At 42.9% G+C, this 21513-nt stretch overlaps 1 protein-coding gene across 1 annotated transcript; it reads left to right on the top strand.

Annotated features, from left to right (window-relative positions):
- Positions 1-3492: 3492 nt before the first annotated feature.
- LOC110952130 (serine/threonine-protein kinase PAK 6) lies at positions 3493-21473 on the top strand. The gene is made up of 9 exons (XM_022195512.2): positions 3493-4091; positions 13539-13786; positions 15102-15767; positions 16307-16840; positions 17163-17296; positions 18396-18522; positions 18603-18728; positions 18868-19002; positions 19967-21473. The coding sequence occupies exons 2-9, from the start codon at positions 13583-13585 to the stop codon at positions 20132-20134; spliced, it is 2094 nt and encodes a 697-aa protein (XP_022051204.2). The 5' UTR covers positions 3493-4091; positions 13539-13582; the 3' UTR covers positions 20135-21473.
- Positions 21474-21513: the final 40 nt, after the last annotated feature.

Genomic DNA, 21513 nt, shown 5'->3' with positions numbered 1-21513 from the left:
GCGTTCACAGTGTAGTGGTTAGCACAGTTACCTCAAAGGCAGAAGGTCATGGTTTCAAGTCTTTAGTTAGGAAGGTAGATGGGAAGACAAATGGGTAAGTAGACATCCGGGTAGATTGGTAGGTAGTAAGAACAGTAAGACATGGAAGAAAAATAAGATCTGGAAAAGCAGTCAGACTCACAAGACCCAGAAGGAATAAGACTTGTAAGACCCGGAACAAAAGTAAGACCCAGAAGATCTGGAAGAAAATGAATATCCATAAGATCAGTCAGACTTGGAAGAAAAGTAAGACCTAGAAGACCAGTAAGACTTGAGAAAAAAACGTAAGATCCACAAGAAAAGTAAGACCAGAAAGACCCAGGTGAAACTTAACACCAAGAGGACAAGTAAGATCCGTAAAACCCGGAAGAAAAGAATGATCAAGAAGACACTGGGTGAAAATGGCATCCATGGAGGAGTTGCAAGGGTCAACCACTCCTGACCACTAAGAACATCAAAAGCTTGTCTAGCATTTCCAAAAAGATATCTACATGAGTCCCAAGACTTTTCGGATAGTATCCTGTGGACTGATGAGTCAAAGGTGGAACTTTTTGGAAGACATAGGTCTGTTACGTCTGGTGTACAGCTAATACTGCATTCCACAAGAAGAACATGATACCAACAGTGAAACATGGTGGTGGTAGTGTGAGGGTTTGGAACTGCTTTTCTTCCACAGAACCTGGACGACTTGTCATAACTGATGAAGCCGTGAATTCTGCTCTCTATCAGAAAATCCTCCTGGAGAATATCTGCCCATCAGTTCATGACCTGAAGCTTAACTCAAATGGTTCATGCAGCATGACAATGACCCAAAGTACACAAGCAGGTCCATCTTTGAATGGCATAAAAAGAACAAAGTCAAGGTTTTGGAGTGGCAGTGTCAAGGCCTGGACTTGAATCCAACTGACATGCTGTGGAAAGACCTTAAAAAGACAGTTCATGCTCGGAAACCATTTAATATAGCCAAATAAAAACAATTCTGAAGTAGACAGTGGGCTGAAATTCCTCCATGGAGATGTACAAGACTGATCACAAGCTATCGCGGACATTTAACTAAGGGTGGCCCAGCCGGTTATTAGGTTTAAAGGGGCAAATGCTTTTTTCACAAGGATATATAGATTTTCAATACATTTTGAGTAAATCACCATTTAAAATCTTCATTTTGTGTTTTGTAGGTCATCTCTGTCTACTATTGAATATATACAAATATTAGTTTGATGATCTGGAACATTTAAGTGTGAGAAATATGCAAAAAAAATAGAAGACATCGGGAATTACAGCACTGTACATAATTCAGACTAACAGTCCTAAAAGTCTGGCTTGCTATTGAATATTTTTGATTCAAAAAGTCCCTGTGATAGACTGGTGACCTGTCCAGAGTGTCCCCTGCCTTCACCCTATGTCAGCTGGGATAGACTCCAACCCTTTTGTGGACCTAATGAGGATTAAGCGGTGTGTAGACAATGGATGGATGCTCTATAAGTTTGCAGTTTCACCACTTTCACTTAAATTCTAAAGTCTGGCAGAGTCCGCTATCTTATACATAGTTGTGACTTATTTTCTCATAATTCTGACTCTCTGTTTTATGACTCTAACCACCCCATGACTCTGAGTGATGGCATATTCGACTCAGTGATATTCTTGACTTTCTATATTTGATTAGGGCCTTCTAGCTCATAATTGTGACTTAGAATGCCATGCACATTTTTCAAAACATTTTTAATCATTAACTTTAAGCAATTTTTATTTAATCTTGGGTAGATCAGGTTGCCATATATAACAGTATTCCCAAGTAAGCAAATGAATGACATGGACTTTGATTATATTTCTACTACAGCTCTGTCGCTCTTAAAAAATGGAATTGGATTTGTAGGTCATCTCGAAATATCGGTGGATTGTAACAAGAAATTGCATTTGCTGTAGTTTTTTCAGCTGAGCCCCGATACCCCACAGTGAAATCCTCACACATTCATCCTTAACATTAGAATGAACTGAAATGCAAACAATTAAGGTGGTATCACTTATGCAAGTAGTGGCCTTTGATTTTAATGACGCTGTGGTTTAAGACTAGCATTGTCATTGTAAGTCCTTTTTTACATGATAAGATGCTCTTCCCTAATGGGGAGTCAGTTTTCAGTGGAGATGTAGCTGACAAACAGCTTAAATTAACTCTCGTGATCAACGATAATTTTAGTTACAATGTCTTTCTTTTGGGTCACACTCTTAAAATAGCCTTCACTACAAAGACAATATACAAGATATATAGCTAACGTGTCCCACACACTCTCACCAAAGAAAAAAGAACAAATAGATTGAGTTTATTTCATCTTCAAATCAAGAGGAATATTGAATAGTGCAAGAGCATTTTAGAGAAGAAGGACGAGAGACATAGTCTTGTTTTTGAAAAAGCACAGAAAGTAGTTTATGGCGCACTGAGCTTTGTCATGACAGCAGGCAAGAGTGTTTTTAATATTGACCTTTTGATCTATATAGCTCTCCTTCAGACTGACCAAACAGAGATAAGCTGGAGCTCAGATATTGTGGACAAACAGGAGAATTTTGGTGATAGCCTTATATTTTGTGCACATAAATACACCTATTACAACATAGTTATATTCCTCACAGCTCTGAACTCAGAAGACAATCAGGAAAATAAGTCATGCGAGGCGGTAAAATACAGCCAAGCCAGTAAATATCCGTGACAATAATGCTGACAAGTAAGAGTGAGAGAGAAGGAGGGGTCATTCCAGCCATACTCCCAACAGGAGAATCTGTCATTGTTATGCAGATTGGTTCAGAGGGGCTTTTTTTTTTACTTGATTTTATTTGATGTGCAGGGAAGAACATCATTATTTAAGCTTGATATAGTGCCTTTGCAAGCTCCTCTCGCATCAGAATTCCATGTATTACATATATGCCCTAAATTTGGCTCGCTCTTGCTGACAGTTTCTGCATGACTTGACCCTAATACATTTTCCTGCTTTGTGTCTGGTCTTAGCTGCTGTATAAATTATTCAGGAAATGATTGTGGTGAAAAGAGAGGGGAACGTTTCACTCAAACGATGAGGATGCCGGATCAGATGTAGGACTGGGGGGCAGTGCTGTGACTTCAGCTTCTTCATCCACACAAGGTTTTTGGGTCACAATAGACTCAAAAAAAGATATTGCAGGAGTCTCCAGAAATAGTCCCACACCCCTTTTTTATTACACACATCCGAATACAATAGAAAAACCCCTCCTGCCATCTGCTGTCCCTGTCTTTCTATGGATAATGCATTTGACTGAACAGCAGCACACTGGGTGAACAGCACCCTCATGTCACCCATATTACGTGTAAAGGAGACAGAGGGAGGGAGGGAGATGGAGGGATGAAAGGTATCCCAGGTGATGAGGTGTAGAGGAGCTCTCCTTTCCTTGCAGTCATTGGAAACCGGCTTAAACGCACAGACACATGCACAGGCTGCTATCAGTTCTTTTGCAGCCCAATGAGAGAGTGGGAGGAGGCAGGGAAGGAGGGAAGTGATAAAGAGAGAGAGAGAGAGAGGTGGGAGGGAGAGTGTCTGGAAGAGAGCGAGCCTGAGAAGGAGAGGGAGAGCAGGGAAGGGGGGTGGATGGAAGGAGCTGTACGGGGCCGTGATATTCTCTCCTCCTGGATGCTCTTTCATGGCTTTGTCCCTCCTTTGTACGGTCACCCTCGCGTCCCCGGGAGCAGGCACCGGCACACCGACCAGCACTCAGCCGCGGAGCCGGGGATGAATCAGCCCCAACAAAGAGCCTTTGAGATGGCAGTGTGTGCTTCTGCCTGGAGGGAGGAACGCATCAGGCTTTCCCAGGCAAGCGGCAGCCTGCAGTGTGCTCTGGCTTGAGAGCCAGCCCTCCTCCTCCTCCTCTTCCTCCTCCTCGTCGTTTGTGTGTGTGAGAGAGAGCAAGCGTGTATGTCCGTGTGTGAGAGTGTGTGAATGCGTGTGCACAACAGTGTACGTGAGTGTGTATGTGTAACACTTCCAATCCTTCCTGGAGGAGAGAGGCTCTCCTCTTCACTGGACGGCAAGGTAAGAGGGGAATGACTGATTTATTTATTTTTTCCTCCCTCTGACAATCTAACAATGATTTATCCCCTCCAGAGCCCAGTTTCCTCTCTCTCCACGGCGAGGAGAGTGGGATAAAGAGGGGGGAGGTGGGGGATAATGGAAAAAAGAGGAAAAGATGCTTAGCGTCATTGATAAAGAGCAGGCTATGTGTGTGCCATCGGTAGGCATCATCCGTTGGTGGGAGAAGAAGGAGGAGGAGGTGGAGAGGCTGTGAGCAGAATGCAGTGCAGCCAGGTGCGGATTTGAGACAGAAAGGGAGAAAAAGGGGGAAGAAGACTGAGAGGGTCGTTGGATGTATTCAGTGATGGACTGCATCTCAAAAGAGGAGCCTTCACCTCCTGCTCACCCCTCCTCCTCAAAATCCCCACATCCTCTTGTCTCCCTCCGTCTCCATCGCTTCTGTCCTCAACCTCTATGTCAAAGAAAAGGATACAGCTTTGTCTGGAATGTTTGCCTTCCCCAAGATGGATCACACTTGACAGATACAGACTTTGGCATCACTATAGGCACAGGGAACAGACGCTTCCTGTTTTAACCGCTGTGTATTCTAGTGTAGGCTGAGCTCTCAGGTGATCTCTCTGGCTGCTGTATACTTCACTAGATGGAGGCACAGGAGTAGGACACTGACATCTGACATTATTTTCTGAACCTTTAGAAAACCTGTTGTACAAGAGCATGCATAACCGTGGGAGAAATGTGGTCCATACTGTAGAAAATAGGCCTGTAAAGTCTCTCTGTTAGTGTCTTTATTAGATGCTAAATCCAAAGTGAAAATCAATCTAAGGCTAAGGTGTTTTAAGGAAGAGTATAGATTTCAGTTTTAGTCCAATTCTTTAGCATCACCATTGCACTCATTCTTACTGACAGCATCACAGCGTTCATTCACTTGCTACCAAAAACTTCTCTGGACCCTGTTAAGAGTTGCAGCTGATGTTATCCTGCATGTACCATCCAAAAAAGACAACAACACTGGGGATGATTTGCTCAATGACATTTTGGAGTCATAACAACTTGTAGCATTCAGGAGCAAACAGCAGATTACACGTTTTGTTGGTGCATTTTATAAATGTGATGGTGACGTAACAGAGACTCTGCAAATAACGGCCATGTGTTTGTGTCTCAGGTTACTCATTGATATTCAAGGAGGAGGAGGAGGGAGGGAGGGAAAGGGTAGAGGAGGTGACAGAGAAGGTCTCTTTGGTGCATGGCTACACACACATTTACACACACACACGCAGCTGGACATGTGCTTCACTGAGGATGTTGTGTGAACTGCAGCGTCTTCTGATAGTTTTTTGGAGCTTGTCTCATCACCCATTCTGCTTACATACTCAGTGAAACACAAACAGACCGTGGCACATGTAGCGGGACGTTGACGGGGCAGGTAGTGATAGGGAGTTCTCGGTGGTACACCTGGTGTGCTGATGATTGTTTTCAGAAGTGTTCATGTCAGCTGAAGGAAAGGAAAATGTGTGTTACCGGCTTAGTGTTGCCACCAGCCACGAAGTGTCAAGCACTCAGGATTTAAAAAACCTCAGAGTCCAATTTAGAACAGCATGGCACGAGCCCCCTTTTTTTGGGCTGAAACAGCACCCATGCTGGGTGACAGAGAAGGGCGACGGAGTTGGTGCAGATTGATACCACAAAGGAATCTGAGGTTAAAAATGGTTAGTGCTTTGTCCCTGAGAGACACACGCTGAGGCTTTGGCTGGAAAAAATATAAATCAAAGCTTTCATAAGCACATGCGCGTACTGTAAAGCTTGCACCGAGTCCCAGTGCATCAATAAATTAGACCCAAGAGAGAAGAGTCAGGCTCATGCCATTGGTCCATCCTGATCATATGTCTCTATCAGCTCAGCATCAAATTGTTCAAAGCACTTGTGAGAGCCAAGAGGATCTTTAATTAAACAGAGTGTTGGTCAGTGCTGCATTTCCTTTCTCTCCAGCCCAGAGTATACATATTGTTACACTGCATGGAGATGCGCACTTCCTTCCTTAAGACTGTGTTTTTCTAGTGATGTGTCAGCCTCCGAATAAGATCCCATAAACGCCCCAGGACACTACAAGTGTTGCTTTTACAATGTCATTATGCTAAGGTGTTTGGAGTAGATAGTAGACTATAGCTTTTACTGCGCATTAATGTCCACACTGCTCGCTGCAGGGCAGAACAAACTAGTTTCATGTCCATTTTTTCATCTGGGAGAATCAGTGCCATGATGTCAGGTGACAGAATGATGTATGCGCTCTGTTGATGCAACTGTTGTGTCCTGAAATCCCCTTTATTAGGGCTTGTTTACTGCAGAAAAGCTGCCCGAGACGATGGAGAAAAGAGGTTACATCCTCAGAGCTCTGAGGGCTGCTATCAGCATCGCTGTGCCACTAAATCAGACAAGAACCCATGTGAACATCAGTTTCCAAAGACAGCTTCAATTCTATATCCATCTATTCAGCATCCTTATTATTTTCCCTCTTGTCCTCTCTCTTTCTTCGTCCTCTCTTTTTCTGTCACTACAGCTGAGTGTCCAGACTCTCCTTTCCTCCCCCACTCTTACTCCTCCTGTCCTGACCTCTCATTTCTTGTTTCCTCCTGTCAATATTAACACAAGACTAGTGTTCACTCCTGCACAGATGTCTGCCCTTGAAGAGCCAACAGCCCACGTTGTTGGGCACGGCCATTATATTTTACTATGTGCCTCCAGTGCTCGGGCCTTTGCTTACTCATACAGAGCATTAGGAAATGACAGACAAGCTTTCTGATCGCTTAGTTTCTCATAATCGCAGAGCTTGGTGACTATTTCTGACTTGCCTGACTTCATGCGGAGATTTGAGTGAAAGCCTGCACATGACGCATAGCTGCTAGTAATGTGACATTTGAAATAGCCCAAGATATGTCACTATCAATGAACTGTCTGTGTGAATGTGGGTCATCCCCGCTTAATATCCAATTTTACAACCTAAAACATATTGCAGAATATGAATATAATTGGCCATTTCATTCGACATCATTATCATCTAAGTCATATTATTTTTAGCACCATATGCACATGGTCTGCCAGCTGACTTTTTTCCTGTTGTTGATTTGCTGTATACTCAAACTAGTCCATAACATTCAGTTCACATGCCCTTGGGTATGCTCTACATCGTGTCCTTACCCCTGAGTGGAGTTTTTATCAGACATACAGCTACATCAAGGACTGAGAAAGTTGTTGTTTGACCACTTTAGGAAAAAACTGGCACAGTTTGTGTACACCTGCGATTTCCTTTGTGCCCCTGACTCTGAGTGAAATCACCGGAAAGGGAAAGTCAGGAGGTCACCAAAGATGCTTCCTCTTGAGAGCCTAAATATCTGGAAAAAAACATATAGTTGGTGTTTTAGTCTCGCACTACAAAAACACAAAATCTTACCAAGTCTGTTTGTCTTATTTTTAGTCAAAACATCTCATCCCACTTGTTTTAAGATAAATTCAGTTAACAAGTGACATTTCAACAAAATGGAGGGACTTGTTTTAAGACAATGCATCTTAAATATCTTCTTCAGTCAAACAATCTTGAAATTATCTTATTTTAATCCTTGTGTCGTCCTGTGAGTCAAATTCACCTATTTCACAGTTTGAAAATGAAAAAAAAAAATTCACAGCAAAAACTTCCACATTTTCAAAAATTTTTGGGAAATTTTTGAACATTTTTTGATGTAAAAAAAGAAATGTTAAAAAAAATGTTTCTTTAAGAATATTCAGAAAAACATCAACCAAAATAAAATTTGACTGATTAATATGTAATCATTTCAGATATTTTTAGGAATTTTTGGAAGATTTTTATTCATTTTTTGAAAATATTTACAATTTTTACACATATATTTTTATTTTTTAAATGTCCATATCTTGTCAAATTTGGGGATTTTTTAAAATACAACTTTAAAGGGAAACTTCTAAGGAGTTTTCTTCCAGAAGATTTTGCAAATTTTTGTAAATTTGGGGAATTTTTTTGCTGAATTTATGGATTTTTTTCAGAGAAGGAAACAAAATTTTTCGGTGCCGTAAATGAGGACAACAGGAGGGTTAAGACACCTAAGCTTGACAATCCTGGTAAAATATAGCTTAAAATAAGTTTTCCCAGCTAATTTTAAGATCTCAGTATTCTAGATATCATATCTTATTTCAAGTAATCTTACCAAGCCGTTTTTCACTTGTTCTGTTGGCAGATTTTTTTCACTTATTTCAAGGTACAAGTTCCTTGAAATAAGTTTTTTTTTTCTTGTTTTGAGAGGGGCATTTTTTCCAGTGTGACTGAAGTGCTGGAAAGCTTAATACTGCCATCTCCAGAGCCGTACTGCTAGCACGGCTAAATAACACAACAGTGCAATGGATGACTTTATAGAAGATGCGTGACGCTCTCCAACTTTCCTCATATTCCAAGTGCTTTGTCGTGCATGCTGTATCAGACCACTTGCATGAAATATGCATGGCGGCATCATGCTATTCCATGTCGCTGGATGCAGCTTATTACATCACATGTCATCTCTTATTGGCAATCCTTCCATATCTACAGAGGTGACTTCAAAGAGAAAGCAGGCATCAACCTAAATCATAAACACTGCTATTGTACTGTCCAGTCACGTCCAGCGCCTTGTACCTTTTTCCGTGCCCTCCGACGGCGTGTGCATGTGTGCTTTACAAAGTACAAGGAAGAGATGACCAACCAAGACCCCCTCACACCCATCCCGTCCTTTCCCACCCCCCCTTGAGAGGCAGTCTCATTACACTCAAAGGGCAAAACGGTCATCATAATGAAGCTGATAGAAGAGCAATCTCTAAGCCCTCGACGCTGCACTGCAGAGTCCAAAAACAGCAGTTAAGACCTTGATGCTATCTATGCCGATATGGAATAGATGTAGCACCCCTGTAATTCACTATAGCTGGATTATGCTTATACATGCATTGACAAGCACAAAAAGAGGATTACCTCATCTCTCCATCGTCTCCCACCCTCACCTCATCATTTGACACGAATCCTGTGCAAAATAAACACGCATCTAGTGTGAGACAGGAGAGGGAAATGATGTGTCCTAAAATTAGATCAGTGAAGGACTGAACACCATACTAATCCTGCGAGCACAGTCACCTGCACACTCACTACATTTCTGCATGCATGCCAACAAAAAAGATAGAAGCAGAAATCAGGGCAAATAGAAAAAAAATCATTCAACAGAGCTGGGAGCACTAACATCGAGCAAATCCAATATCTCTCTTATCTCTCGATCCCCTCCCACTCAACCACAACTCCTGCTCGGGGTGATTTTAACATGAGAGGAAGGCGAGCATGCCCTCTCCTCTTCTGTCATGTTGTCTGCGGGAAACATATGGATTGCCTGGTTGAATTTCTGCGTGGCATGAGGGGCCAAGCCGCTCTGCCAGGTGAAGACGCTCCATCCAGCCGGGGGTAAGGTTTTGATTGGATGTCCATTTGAGCCTGGATTGGGATGGGATTAAGTGGTGACTTTCTGCAAAGAAATGCGGTCTCTCTGCATGTTTTTTTTTCACAATTTGCATGCTTCATCATCTTTTTTCTGCGCTTTATATTTAGTCAAACTTCACAAACACTTATTGCAAACAGCTTTTTTTGCTGATTTCCTGTGTGTCCAATTTTATTTCTCAGTGACAGGATTTGTGAGTTTTTAGGTCATGCATTTGGATCTATTTAATTTGTTGCTCCCGCACAAACTTGCAGAGATGGAAATACCTAATGTAGCACAATTTTTTAGAGTGACCTCATCCTCTTTGGCTCTTCATAGCCCTGACAGCAGCTGGCTGAGTTTTGCCTCAGCATTTTGATAGATTCAAGACAAGCCACTGAGGCATAGGGTCAAGTCCCTGCAGTTTTGTGTGATGTGACCAGAAAGCGAGATTGGGCACTGTGTGAGTTCTGCTCTGTGCATACTTATTGTAGAACGGACTCGGAAATCAATAGCGTATCGTTATCAAGGCAGTCATAAAGCTTGGCAGTCAGAGAGGTCAGTGTAAGGCCAGTTGCATATGATTAAAGCTTGTAAATTAATAAGTACATCAACTTTTTAAATTCATTTCGCCCAGACATGAATCCACAAAGTGTGTGTTTCTGCTTGTGTCTAATATCACAGCGGCAAGTTTGTATTTCCAGTGTTCAGAGGCGGAATGGTGGTCAAGGATGAATAATGCATACAGCGATATGTTCTGTTCTCCACTGCTTTGAAGTGAGGAAACTTAATGAAGTACCATAAAAACCAGCTGTCCTATTTGCGCTGATATCACCCCCATTATTGCTTGCAGTGGAGGATTGTCGCAGTTTGCATTTCGCCCATGAGTAAATATTGATTGATCTGCTTGTAAAAGAATACATGAGCGTAAAATGTATAAATATTTGTTCAGGCAATGCCAACATGTGCACGTTGAACAGCTATCTAAGCAGATAGCCTCTCATGTGGCAGAAAGAGGAATGGAAAAAAAAACAACAGAGCTCATAACCTTGTGTTTTGCAGCTCATTTCCTCAGGCATTTGTTATTCCAAAAAGAGCCATGATTGGTGGTTAAAAGCCTCTCTGTCTGTGCAGGAAGGAAACTGGGTCCCTCTCTCTCTAATATATCTAGATCTGACTGCCCCAGCTCTTCTCTCCCCACCTCCTGAGAGCCCTCACACCATAATGTCCCTGTCAGATAGAATTAAAGTCCTTCCCAGCACCACATTATGTACATAGGGAGAGCACAGAGTGATACGTTTATGCAACACTGAGCATATTAGCCTTGTGATTGAATTATCCTCGGAGGGTGACACATCTCTGCAAGCAGTTTTTCGTACCCCCATCTTCTTCTCCCATGCCCACCTTCCTGTAATGAGGCGGGTTTAGCTGATGTGACCAGTGGGCTTGACCTCCTTCTACCCCCCAGTGATGTGGCAGGGTGAGAGGCGTGGGTTAGTCACCAATACATCTCATAACGGGCGGCGCTGATGTCGATTAGAGCCGTGCTGGTCTGAGGGCGTAGGTGGAGAGAGGAAAGGCTGCCAGCGTGATCGCCTGCTGGGTTGCGGAGGGCTGCAAAACTCATTTCCTCAGCTCCCACCATTTCACAGTGCATGATGGGAGATTGTATCTCGTACTCACAGGGCACCTTGTAGGCCTCTGCATCGGCCACATAATTCAGGGCTACATTCTGCTAAAATAAAGAGGAGTTAAATGAAGGTCTACTTGGGCACAGAAGTGCTTTGAGCTCCAGATGGTAATGCTAGCAATTTTAGCAAGTGTAATGAATACAGTGTTTACAGCATTAGTTTAGCTTGTTAGCATGCTAATGTTTGCTAAAGGCTCCACTTCATGCACTCGTTAGTCATAAGTTAACCCTCTGAACCCTGAGTAGTTTTGGGGCATTTTTTGGTCCTGTTACATTTTTCTTTACTGTGGGCTCATTTTTTACTCACATCAGCCTGCACCTCAGTGGAAACAGCACAACCATGGCTAGAAGTACAGCAGTACAGTGTAGTATGACAGCTACAAGCCTGTTAAATCTGGAATTAACATTTTCAACAGATTCCCAGATGCCTACAGATGTTAGCAGTATCAGGAAAAAAATAGTGGCTGTGACTATTTTATGGCTTCCGTTTTTTCCAAGTTCTACAGACCAGATTTTTTTCATGCTTCTCTGCACATCAGCTCAAGAAAGATATTTCACCATGCTGAATGTATCTTCCAACAACTTGCAGACTATTTGTTCCTCCGTAAACTGTTTCTGAGTCATGCTGCATTAGTTTTTTGTTGATAATTGATAGTGTTTTATTTTCTTCTCTCTTTTCATTTAGTATCTGCTCTGTGTGAACACAGCCAACAATTTACCTGGCACCTTCTGTCACATAACTGTTGGTCACACCTCAGTCAGTCATAACTTTTCAGTTGCACCCAGGAGTGAAGATTTTGTTTGTTTGTTTGTTTGTTTTTACAGGATCTGGTGCTAATTGTTTATTTCTGGAGTATTTCTATGAGACATTTAGAAGTGATTTGGATAAAATATCCTGATCTTATGCTTAGATTTAGTTTAATTTGCTTGTAAACCCACATGCCATACATGATTAGTTCCAGGGCTGTCAGAAAGTTAAAAACATCTGGTGATTCTTTCTGCTTTTACAGTTCCTGGCTCTTATAAATGATGTCATTGTGAAGATTTTCCTCAAAAAGATAACATACCTTTCAAATCTGCCAGTGAGGTTTGAGGTTAAAGGTCAGCCACGAAACTGAAGGATGTTTTCACACTGACAAGGACATAGCTGAAATGTCTGTAAATTTGTATCACCTGTGCTAAATTACAGCAATGAAAACTGAATAAAAAGAGCAATCTGACAGTAAGATCATTTTTGCAGGTATCTGGTCCTAAACTAAAGTTAAAATGTGACCTGATCTCCCTAGGCAAAGAATCAAAGATGCTGCTTGAGGAAGTACAGAAAAGCTAGAAGCTTATCAAAATTAGCAGGAGTCATCATCTGATTGTCCTTGACCGATCATGATTGTCTAGACACTTACCAAGATATTTCAGTGTGGACCAAAAGTAGCAGAGAAACCAACTGGCATTAACATCCACTTGCGTGGCTAGCTGGGACGTCCTCTGTTCTGTGAGCTCCATAAATCAGTACTAATACTAATCATGAGACTTAAATGTGAGTGATTATCTCCCAGTACAGCTGTGCAGCGGAGGAAATGAAATGTAATGTATTTAATTATTTCCCTCCACTTGAATGGAAAATAAAGCTGAACATACAGAAGTCAGTGGCAAATGCAGGACCATCCATCCAGAGATTAGGAAGTTGTCCTCCCTGCAATCAAAGGCACACGAGCTACTAATTAGGATGGGCTATAGAGGGGGTTATAGAGGAGTTATGATGTAAAGCCTACATCAGTATATTTGTGTTTGTATGTATGTGTGCTCATGAATGTGTATTTGTGTGTTGTACTTGTCCTGCTAATGCACTGAAAGCCTGTGGGCGCTGGCCAGCTCAGCCACGTGCTCATCAGTAAAAGGGCACAGAGAATGAATAAGCCTTAATTGACCAGATATCCTTCATTACACATGTGCTTACAAATCCATCCGCTCTCCTTGGAGCTGTTCTCAGTGGGAAGCTCGTGACAGCCAGCAAGGCAGCATGGGACATCCACATCCCAGACACAACAAAGCTTTTAAATGAGCTATTTCAATATTTTCTCCCATTTGAAAACATAATCTGTTGTCAGGTTTTATTTGACTACACCTGGTTTAGAGAGCGGAGAGCAAAGGAGAGTCATGTTTTTATCACCGTGGCAGAAGAGATTTGCTTGCATTCAAATGTCAAAGATTACAGTTACTTTAAAATGTGTTGCATACGATGTTGAGCGCAATTTATTTTCTCTACAGGGACATTTTGAAGCAGGCAGGCTGTCGCCCTTCTGGACCTGAGGATGTTTCGCAAGAAGAAAAAGAAGAGGCCTGAGATATCAGCGCCCAAGAACTTTGAGCACCGTGTCCACACCTCGTTTGACGCCAAGCGTGGCTGCTTCGTGGGCCTGCCGACACAATGGCAGAGCCTAATAGAGAACCTGCGCAGGCCCAAACCCATGGTGGACCCTTCCAGGATCACAGAGGTGGAGCTGAGGCCAAAGAAGGTACCTTCCAATTACCTCTGCATCGACTCGCTGATCTTACTTTACCACTAATGTATGGCACACCACAGTTTAGCTTCAGTCTCAGTGGCTAATGCGTAAAGATATGCTGATAGTTTTATCAGTGCAGAAGTATTTTTCAGTGCTGCAGAGGGATTCTGCTGTCTCAGAAAATGCCATAATCCTCCGATGACAACGTAGAAAGCCTGCTCCCCTCCCCATCCTTTTGCTTTCTTATCTATCATGGGGCTGAGCTAATGACCCTGCTGTGTACACTGACTGTACAATGTTGAATACTCACAGGGGCCACAAGATTTATTACCCCATGCAGGCAATTAATAACAGTCCATGGTGCCTTCCCACAGATGTCAAGCAGAAGGAATAAAAACTGCAGGTACAGCAAAGGAAATGCCAGTGAGTGATAAAGCCTGCAAATCTCAGGATTTCTACGCTTCATGAGGCATAGTGCCGATGCTTTTTCTGGCTTCCCAGAAAAAAATACAGACAACACCAACATTTCATTAAATCCATGACATGATTGCGATTAGTGCTGCGCAATATGAGAACCATCATGTCAGCATTTAGGTCAGAGTTTTGTGTCGAAGTTTATATCTTGATTTAAGCACTAAAGGAAGCAAGTTTGATGTAAGTTAAGTATAAAATAAGTAATAATATGGCATCCTCTAAAGCACAATGTCTCACCGAGGCCATTATCACCTGCTATTGTCTCCTCTCAGAGAGGTGCTACAGTAGGTGAGATGTCATCTGACCTCTACCCCCTGTGCAGATGCAATGGCACTGAGCCAAAGAAACAGGAGAGGCTGCTGGCTGACTCTGAACTGAGCATGACTCTACCCTGAGACTGACTAATAAGTAGCCATGCACTCCCTCTTATGTGAACACTATATTCTGGCAAAACATCTAAAGTTCACCTGATCACTTTATGTCAGGGCAAGTTTAGACCCTTTGCATGCCTGCCAACTATGCACACCACTTGAAAGGTCTTAAGAGCAGTTATCTGTAATTTCTCTAAACCTAGGAGCAGTTGTAGAGGCTCTGTCTTTGCTGTGTTGCTCTTGAAACATTTGCTTGGAATTTTTGTCAGTGTAATGTCAGAGCAAGCCACTGGGAAAATGATTTAAAGTTGCTGTCTTCGCAGAATGACAAAGATGTCCTTTACAGATTCCCAAGTCTAAATTTAACTTGCCTCTGAGCAATGATTATGTCACCCTCATTATTCCTTTCAGTCCGAAATCTTCCTGTAATGTAATCATGCCATGCAGAGTGTGATAAAGATAAACGCCTCTCCTCTTTTCAGACCATTGTGCGTGGGAGCATGATCGGTCACGGAGACTACATTGCAGCCATGATCAATGATATGAGCCGTCTGTCTGTGACCAGTTCCAACTCTTTGCGGAAGAGCAGCCCCTCAGCCAGGAAGAGGGCTCAGTCCCTGGGAAGGCTGGGGGAGGTGAACGAGGGAGACACGTACCAGTACGAGGGCCTGACCCAGGATGATGATGATGAGGAGGAGGAGGAGGGTCAGGATCAGTGGAGAGACAGGGCCAGGAACATCCACAGCGAGACCAACACCCCTTACTTAGGCATGAAGAAGAGCATCACTCTGCAGCCCAACGGGATCTTGCCAAAGGCCAAGTCCACCTATGAAGTTGGCGTCAGCTCCATGGAGGGACCCTCCCAACCTGCTCAGACCCAGAACATCCAAATGCCCAGTCAAGGGGCTTTTATGAGTGGAGAGGTGGGCAGTCCTCAGGAGAGAGTGATATGGAAGAGAGATTTCCAGCTTCCCAGAGGAATGCCACCTACTCAGAGACCTGTAGCTTGTTTCTACAGCCCAGCTATGACTGTACAACAACCTCACGGGGATCAAGGGACGGTCACCACGGAGCTCCGGCCCAATCTACCAATGTACATGCACCCACAGAACAGCCCAGGGAGGCCCTTCTCCTCCTATGACCTGAAAGTAAGCCTCATCTTTGCAGCAATTAAGAGCATTGATAATGCATTATTCATAGAAGAGACAACATATGCATATTTCAGTTAATGCTATTTACATCATATTATGAGTACTCAGCATGTTTTTTGCATGAACTCTAAATGCATTAAACAAAGTTATTTTTTGTCAGGAAATCATCATTTTAATGCTTAGGTTGTTGAACTGAAGTGAGGCAGCATATTGATTGGCTTTACACTAAAGGTGATTAAAGTTCTGGGTCTGAGCATTTCATTTAACGCCAGTGTTAAAAATGAATTGTGGGTTTAAAGTGCCTGTGGGATTGTAAATGTTGAAAGAAAGTGTGTTTGCCAAGATCTCAGTGGGACACTTGGGGCCACATAGCAACATCTTTACATCGGTCATATTAGGTGAAGTGGATGCAGAGTGAAAGTGAAGGACTTGATTTACATTCAATTTTAAAGTGGGTCATGAACCTCAGGCAGTAGGCCAACTTCCCTTCAGCTCTCTTCTAATTTACCTCACCCTTTCTCTGTTCTGTCTCGCAGGCAGAGTCGACGGTGAGGTACCACTCTGGTTTCCTGCCCACTGGCACCAGCAGTCCTCTTGTGGGAGGCATCAGACCCCAGCGGACTGTGCGATCTTCAGCTAGCTACACCCTGGGCTTGTCCCCTAACATGGGGCTGAGACCGAGTGGACCGGACCCGTTCCTCAGACACTCCGGATGCCCCAACCCTCCTTACCCTCGTCAAGACAGCCCTTCCCAACCTCGACCTTCCCCTACAGGCTCACTAGCCACCAGTCCTCCAGGTACCTGCTCCCCTGCCTTCAGACCCCCGCAGCATCCTTCACCCAGACCACCCCCCGACCCACCCAAGGTGACACACGAACAGTTCAAGGCGGCCCTGCAGATGGTGGTAGACAAGGGCGATCCACGGTCCTACCTGGAGAACTTTGTGAAGATCGGCGAGGGCTCAACAGGGGTGGTGTGTATCGCAACAGAGAAGCACAGTGGCAGGCAAGTGGCGGTGAAGATGATGGACCTGAGGCGGCAGCAGAGGAGAGAGTTGCTCTTCAACGAGGTACAAAAAATGATCAAAGATACAAATGCAATACATGCTTATTCACACAGTTCTTTTTGGTTTAGCCTTTAAATGTTTAACCTATGATAATAATGTTATTGGTTGATCTGGAGGTGGTTCCAAAGTCTAAGAAAATAACCCAGGTGATGTCATCAGAGTAATCTTGACTTACGTTGGGGGTTTGAAAGACATATTTGACACTGACCCACACTAGAGAGTAATGGTGTTTCTGTACCTTTAATGCTACAGAACCAATACTGTTCCATATTGTTATTTATGTCTCCAAAGATTATGGTACTAACAAGAGTGTTTTGAAATGCAGGTGGTCATCATGAGAGACTATCAGCACAGGAATGTGGTGGAGATGTTTAAGTCTGCCCTGGTGGAGGAGGAGCTGTGGGTAATCATGGAGTATTTGCAGGGTGGAGCACTAACCAATATTGTGTCTGAAACCAGGTAAGACCACCATTGGAAATGATATAATCCTTCTTAAAAAGCTGCATCTGGTGCATTCCAACTAGTTGTCGGATCATTTTTAATAACCAAATCAACCACAAGGGGGTAGTGTGGTATCAACTGGTGAGTGATCGGTGTTCATCCAAGCAGCACAGCGACTGTCATTCACTCTTCTCTTGCACCCTACGCCTGCTGCTTTTCTCATGGGAAAAATAAAAATTCAATAAGGTAATTGAATTTGCGCATGTTTGCATGCCATGTGGAATGTCAATTTTGGGTGGAAATTTGATTCCCCGGTGCTGTCACATTGCTCTGTAGTGCATACATGAAAAAGGAGGAAAACATTTTGACCAGCAGCAGGAAGTTGAGTTGAGTCAGGCTGTATTTGTTTTGAGCTGTCAGTGTGTTTTATATTATTAACAGATGGCTGGCTCAATCTCCATAGGACGACCTCAGGGTTAGATCGCTTGACTCAAAGGGATGAAAAAATTTCTCTCAAGCCAGATGACATATAAAATGAGCCAGCTGTCGCAGCCATTGCTTGTCAAAGACTAAAATAATCAGTGTATCGACAGAACCATCATGAAGAAGAGGCTTTCGTTTGTTCTTTTTTTCTTGGCTGCAGTCTGATGTCAAATAATTTTTAGACTTATTACAGCCTCTCTATATTAATTACACTATCTTAATGAATATGTTTTATTTTACACAGTTTCAGATAGTGATGGTAGTCATGTGTGGGAGAATACAACACTGAGCCGTAGTTGTTACCTTGTGTTACCTTGCTTTGCAGTGCTCACCTGACCTTTCCTGCTGCTTGAAAATGACTTTTTCTCTCCTGTCTCATATGTTTATGTTGCACCTGTAAAACATCGAAGTCACATTAACCCTGCAGAGGAATGAACATGTTCCGCTCATCATTCTGCTGTGTGGGAGCTGTTGTTTTGAACCTTGCTGTCTCTATCATTGCCTTTAATGTGCAGTGATTCATGAATTTCAACTTACAGGGCTGCTGCTGATTTGATTGCAACTAGTAATGGAAAACTGTGAAATGTAAAATCTGTGTGTATGTGCGCTAACTTGTGTGTACGTTTTCCCGCAGGCTGAGTGAAGAGCAGATTGCCACAGTGTGTGAAGCTGTTCTGCAAGCTCTGGCCTATCTCCATTCACAGGGAGTCATCCACAGAGACATCAAGAGCGACTCTATACTGCTCACATTAGACGGAAGGGTATGATGTGTTGTTGTTTTTTTTCTCTTTTTTGACATCTTGATGTATTAGTAATTCATTTGTCCATTTTTTCCACACAGGTCAAGCTTTCAGACTTTGGCTTCTGTGCTCAGATTAGTAAGGACATCCCTAAGAGGAAGTCCCTCGTGGGGACACCTTATTGGATGGCTCCCGAAGTCATCTCCAAATCACCATATGGCACTGAGGTGTGGAGGCACGAATTCAGCTGTTGCTCCCACTGAATAACAGTGGTGAACTCTGTCAGGTAGCATGGACGCCAACAGTGGCAATCTGTGCTATGAGATCTGTTACACATTTTTTTTCTCCTGTGTCTCGGTGTGCCAGGTCGATGTGTGGTCGATGGGCATCATGGTGGTAGAGATGGTGGATGGAGAGCCGCCGTACTTCAGTGAAACCCCTGTAGCAGCGATGAAGAGGCTGAGGGATGAGCCAGCTCCCACTGTACGAAATGTCAACCAGGTATGAGAGCAGACTCAAACACAATCACAGCATATTCCCTCTTCAAAGCGAGCATAGCAGATTTAAAACAACATGGTTTTTGGTCTGTCAGACAGCTGGTTCACCATTTTGATCCAAACTGAAATATCTGAGCAACTGCTAGAGGGACTGTGTTCTAAATAAACCAACTGTTATTACCTTAAAAACGTTTTCATCTTTTTTAATAGTTAGAAAGGCAGAATTTGCCTATTATCTCTCCGACAAAGAGAAATATAAGAATGACACCTTATTTATAGTAATACAGTGAAGATAAAAATCATTTTCCTATTTGCTCTTTTTGAACGATTTGACTAGTTGAACCTATGGACTTTATTTTGAACATATCACAGGCTCTTAATTCCACATGACAAAGCAGCTTCTTCACACTTTAAGCCCATTTCTCATAAGAGGCTGAAGTCTCTATTTTTGACACTACTTATGTAACACGCACATGTGGCTCAGCTTTAAACTAAAAATATGTATGCGTTGTGTTTCTCTGAAAATGAATAGTAAACTTGTAAGTATCTGATTATACCCAGATGGTTAACACCTAAATAAATGATAGCCTATGAGGTTGTAATTGAGCTTCTATTCTGAATGCCATATGAATGCATCAAATAACAAACGGAATGATTCACTGGACTTAAAATTTAGTATAAACTGTATTTCTTGTGTGATTTGGTGGTTAGCACCTTCGCCTTGCAGCTAGAAGATCCCCGGTTTGCGTCCCACATGTTCTCTCTGTGCATGTGTGGGTTTTCTCCAGGTTTTCCAGCTTCCTCCCACGGTCTAAAACATGCACAGGTTAATTTAGTAATTCTAAATTCTAGACTGTTGACCTGTCCAGAGTGTCCCCTGTCTTTGCCCTAAGTCAGCTGGGATAGTCCCTAATGAGGATTAAGTGGTATAGATAATGGATGGATTAATTTCTTGCTCTTTTGTGCAGATCTCTCCAGTTCTAAAAGACTTCCTGGACCGTATGCTCACTCGGGACCCCCTAGAACGGGCCAGCGCCACTGACCTGCTGGAGCACCCCTTCCTGCTGCAGAGCGGCTCACCTCAGTGCCTGGTCCCGCTGGTGGAGCAGTATCGCAAACGCATGTCCCGCTGCTGACCCCATGGGGCTCCCGGTCTCCAACACCCAGCTTCAGTCTGACCTGCCCAGGCCTCGGAAGGAGGACCAGCACCGAGGTCCAACTCCTCTAGCACCCAAGCCAATGGGGCTATCAGCTCCAGAGAAGCAGCCGCAGACGGCATTTTGCTGCCAAAGCGATGGCGGCTAAGTTTGGTTGGTTGACAGACACCGCATGGTCTCGGGCATGAGAGAAGCACTTTAGGAGTGAGTTAAAGGCAGCATGCAATTCCTCACCTCTCAACTTGGTTCAATCTGAATATTGATTGGCTTCCTGTAACATTCAGAGGGATTCAACACAGCACAACATGGTGCATATGAAACCGCAGAATTCTACATAACTATATTTAATGAACACGTGCTACTCTAAAAATCCTGTATAATGTTCATAGTGGGCATTACTGCTAGCTTTGTAAAGCTTATGAAGCTGGTGTTAGGCTCAAACCACAGTAGCTCATTGTGACATTATCAAACAAGGATAAAGTTACCTCTGCACACTCACACTCTGTTGTGGAAAGTGGACAACAAACCAGTCAATACACACTCTTTGCATGGCCAAATGGAGGCACACCTGGCCTGATGTGAACGCTTGAATATGTACCAAACTGGGATGTGAAAGACAATTCTCCTTTATTAGCATAATAAATGGGTAGATGAAAGCCCAGCTGCTACTATTGGGCTATTGGAAATTCACCAGTACCATATTCCTCTTTTTCATATTTATTCTTTATTTCAAAAAGGTGTTGTGTGTTGTTGGTATGATGTGAAGTTGCAAATAAGGTTTCATTATTAAGTATGGACTTGAAACATAAGCAGATAAATTAATAATGTAAATAAAAAGATTGAATATTAGGTCTTATACCTGCTGAATCACTGCAGTAAATTATATGAAATTAGTTTAAACTGTTACTTTTCTTTACTGAAATGTGAGTGTATAGTTGTGTGTGTGTGTGAGTGTGTGAGCGTATGAGTGTGTGTTTACGTGTGTGAGAGGCGACATCTCAGTGTTTGCTTCTGATACAACCCTCTTTGTATTGTGACAGACTTTTTAAGAATCAGAAGATGTGTGTGTTGCTCCTGAGGAAGGTGCGTGTGTGACTGTATTTGCATTTGTTTGCCTAGATAAAGCACACAGGCCTGGCATGTGATGCTGCAGGACATCAGCCTGCTGAGAAACACTTTGCACATAGTCTTTGTATTCTGACACGGATACATGTTGACACGTTTCATGTATTTCTATTTCTGTGTGGATCATTCATGAAAAAGAGAATTACACATTTTAATTTTGTATAAATCAATAAATGATGCATACTGAATTGAATTCTTTTAATCATTTCCCCCTCCCTCATGTGCACACACAA

Source organism: Acanthochromis polyacanthus, chromosome 1 (assembly GCF_021347895.1).
Source record: "Acanthochromis polyacanthus isolate Apoly-LR-REF ecotype Palm Island chromosome 1, KAUST_Apoly_ChrSc, whole genome shotgun sequence".
NCBI classification, from domain to species: Eukaryota; Metazoa; Chordata; class Actinopteri; family Pomacentridae; genus Acanthochromis; species Acanthochromis polyacanthus.
Note: the sequence above shows the minus strand (reverse complement) of the source record. Positions and strands in the feature narration are given on the sequence as shown.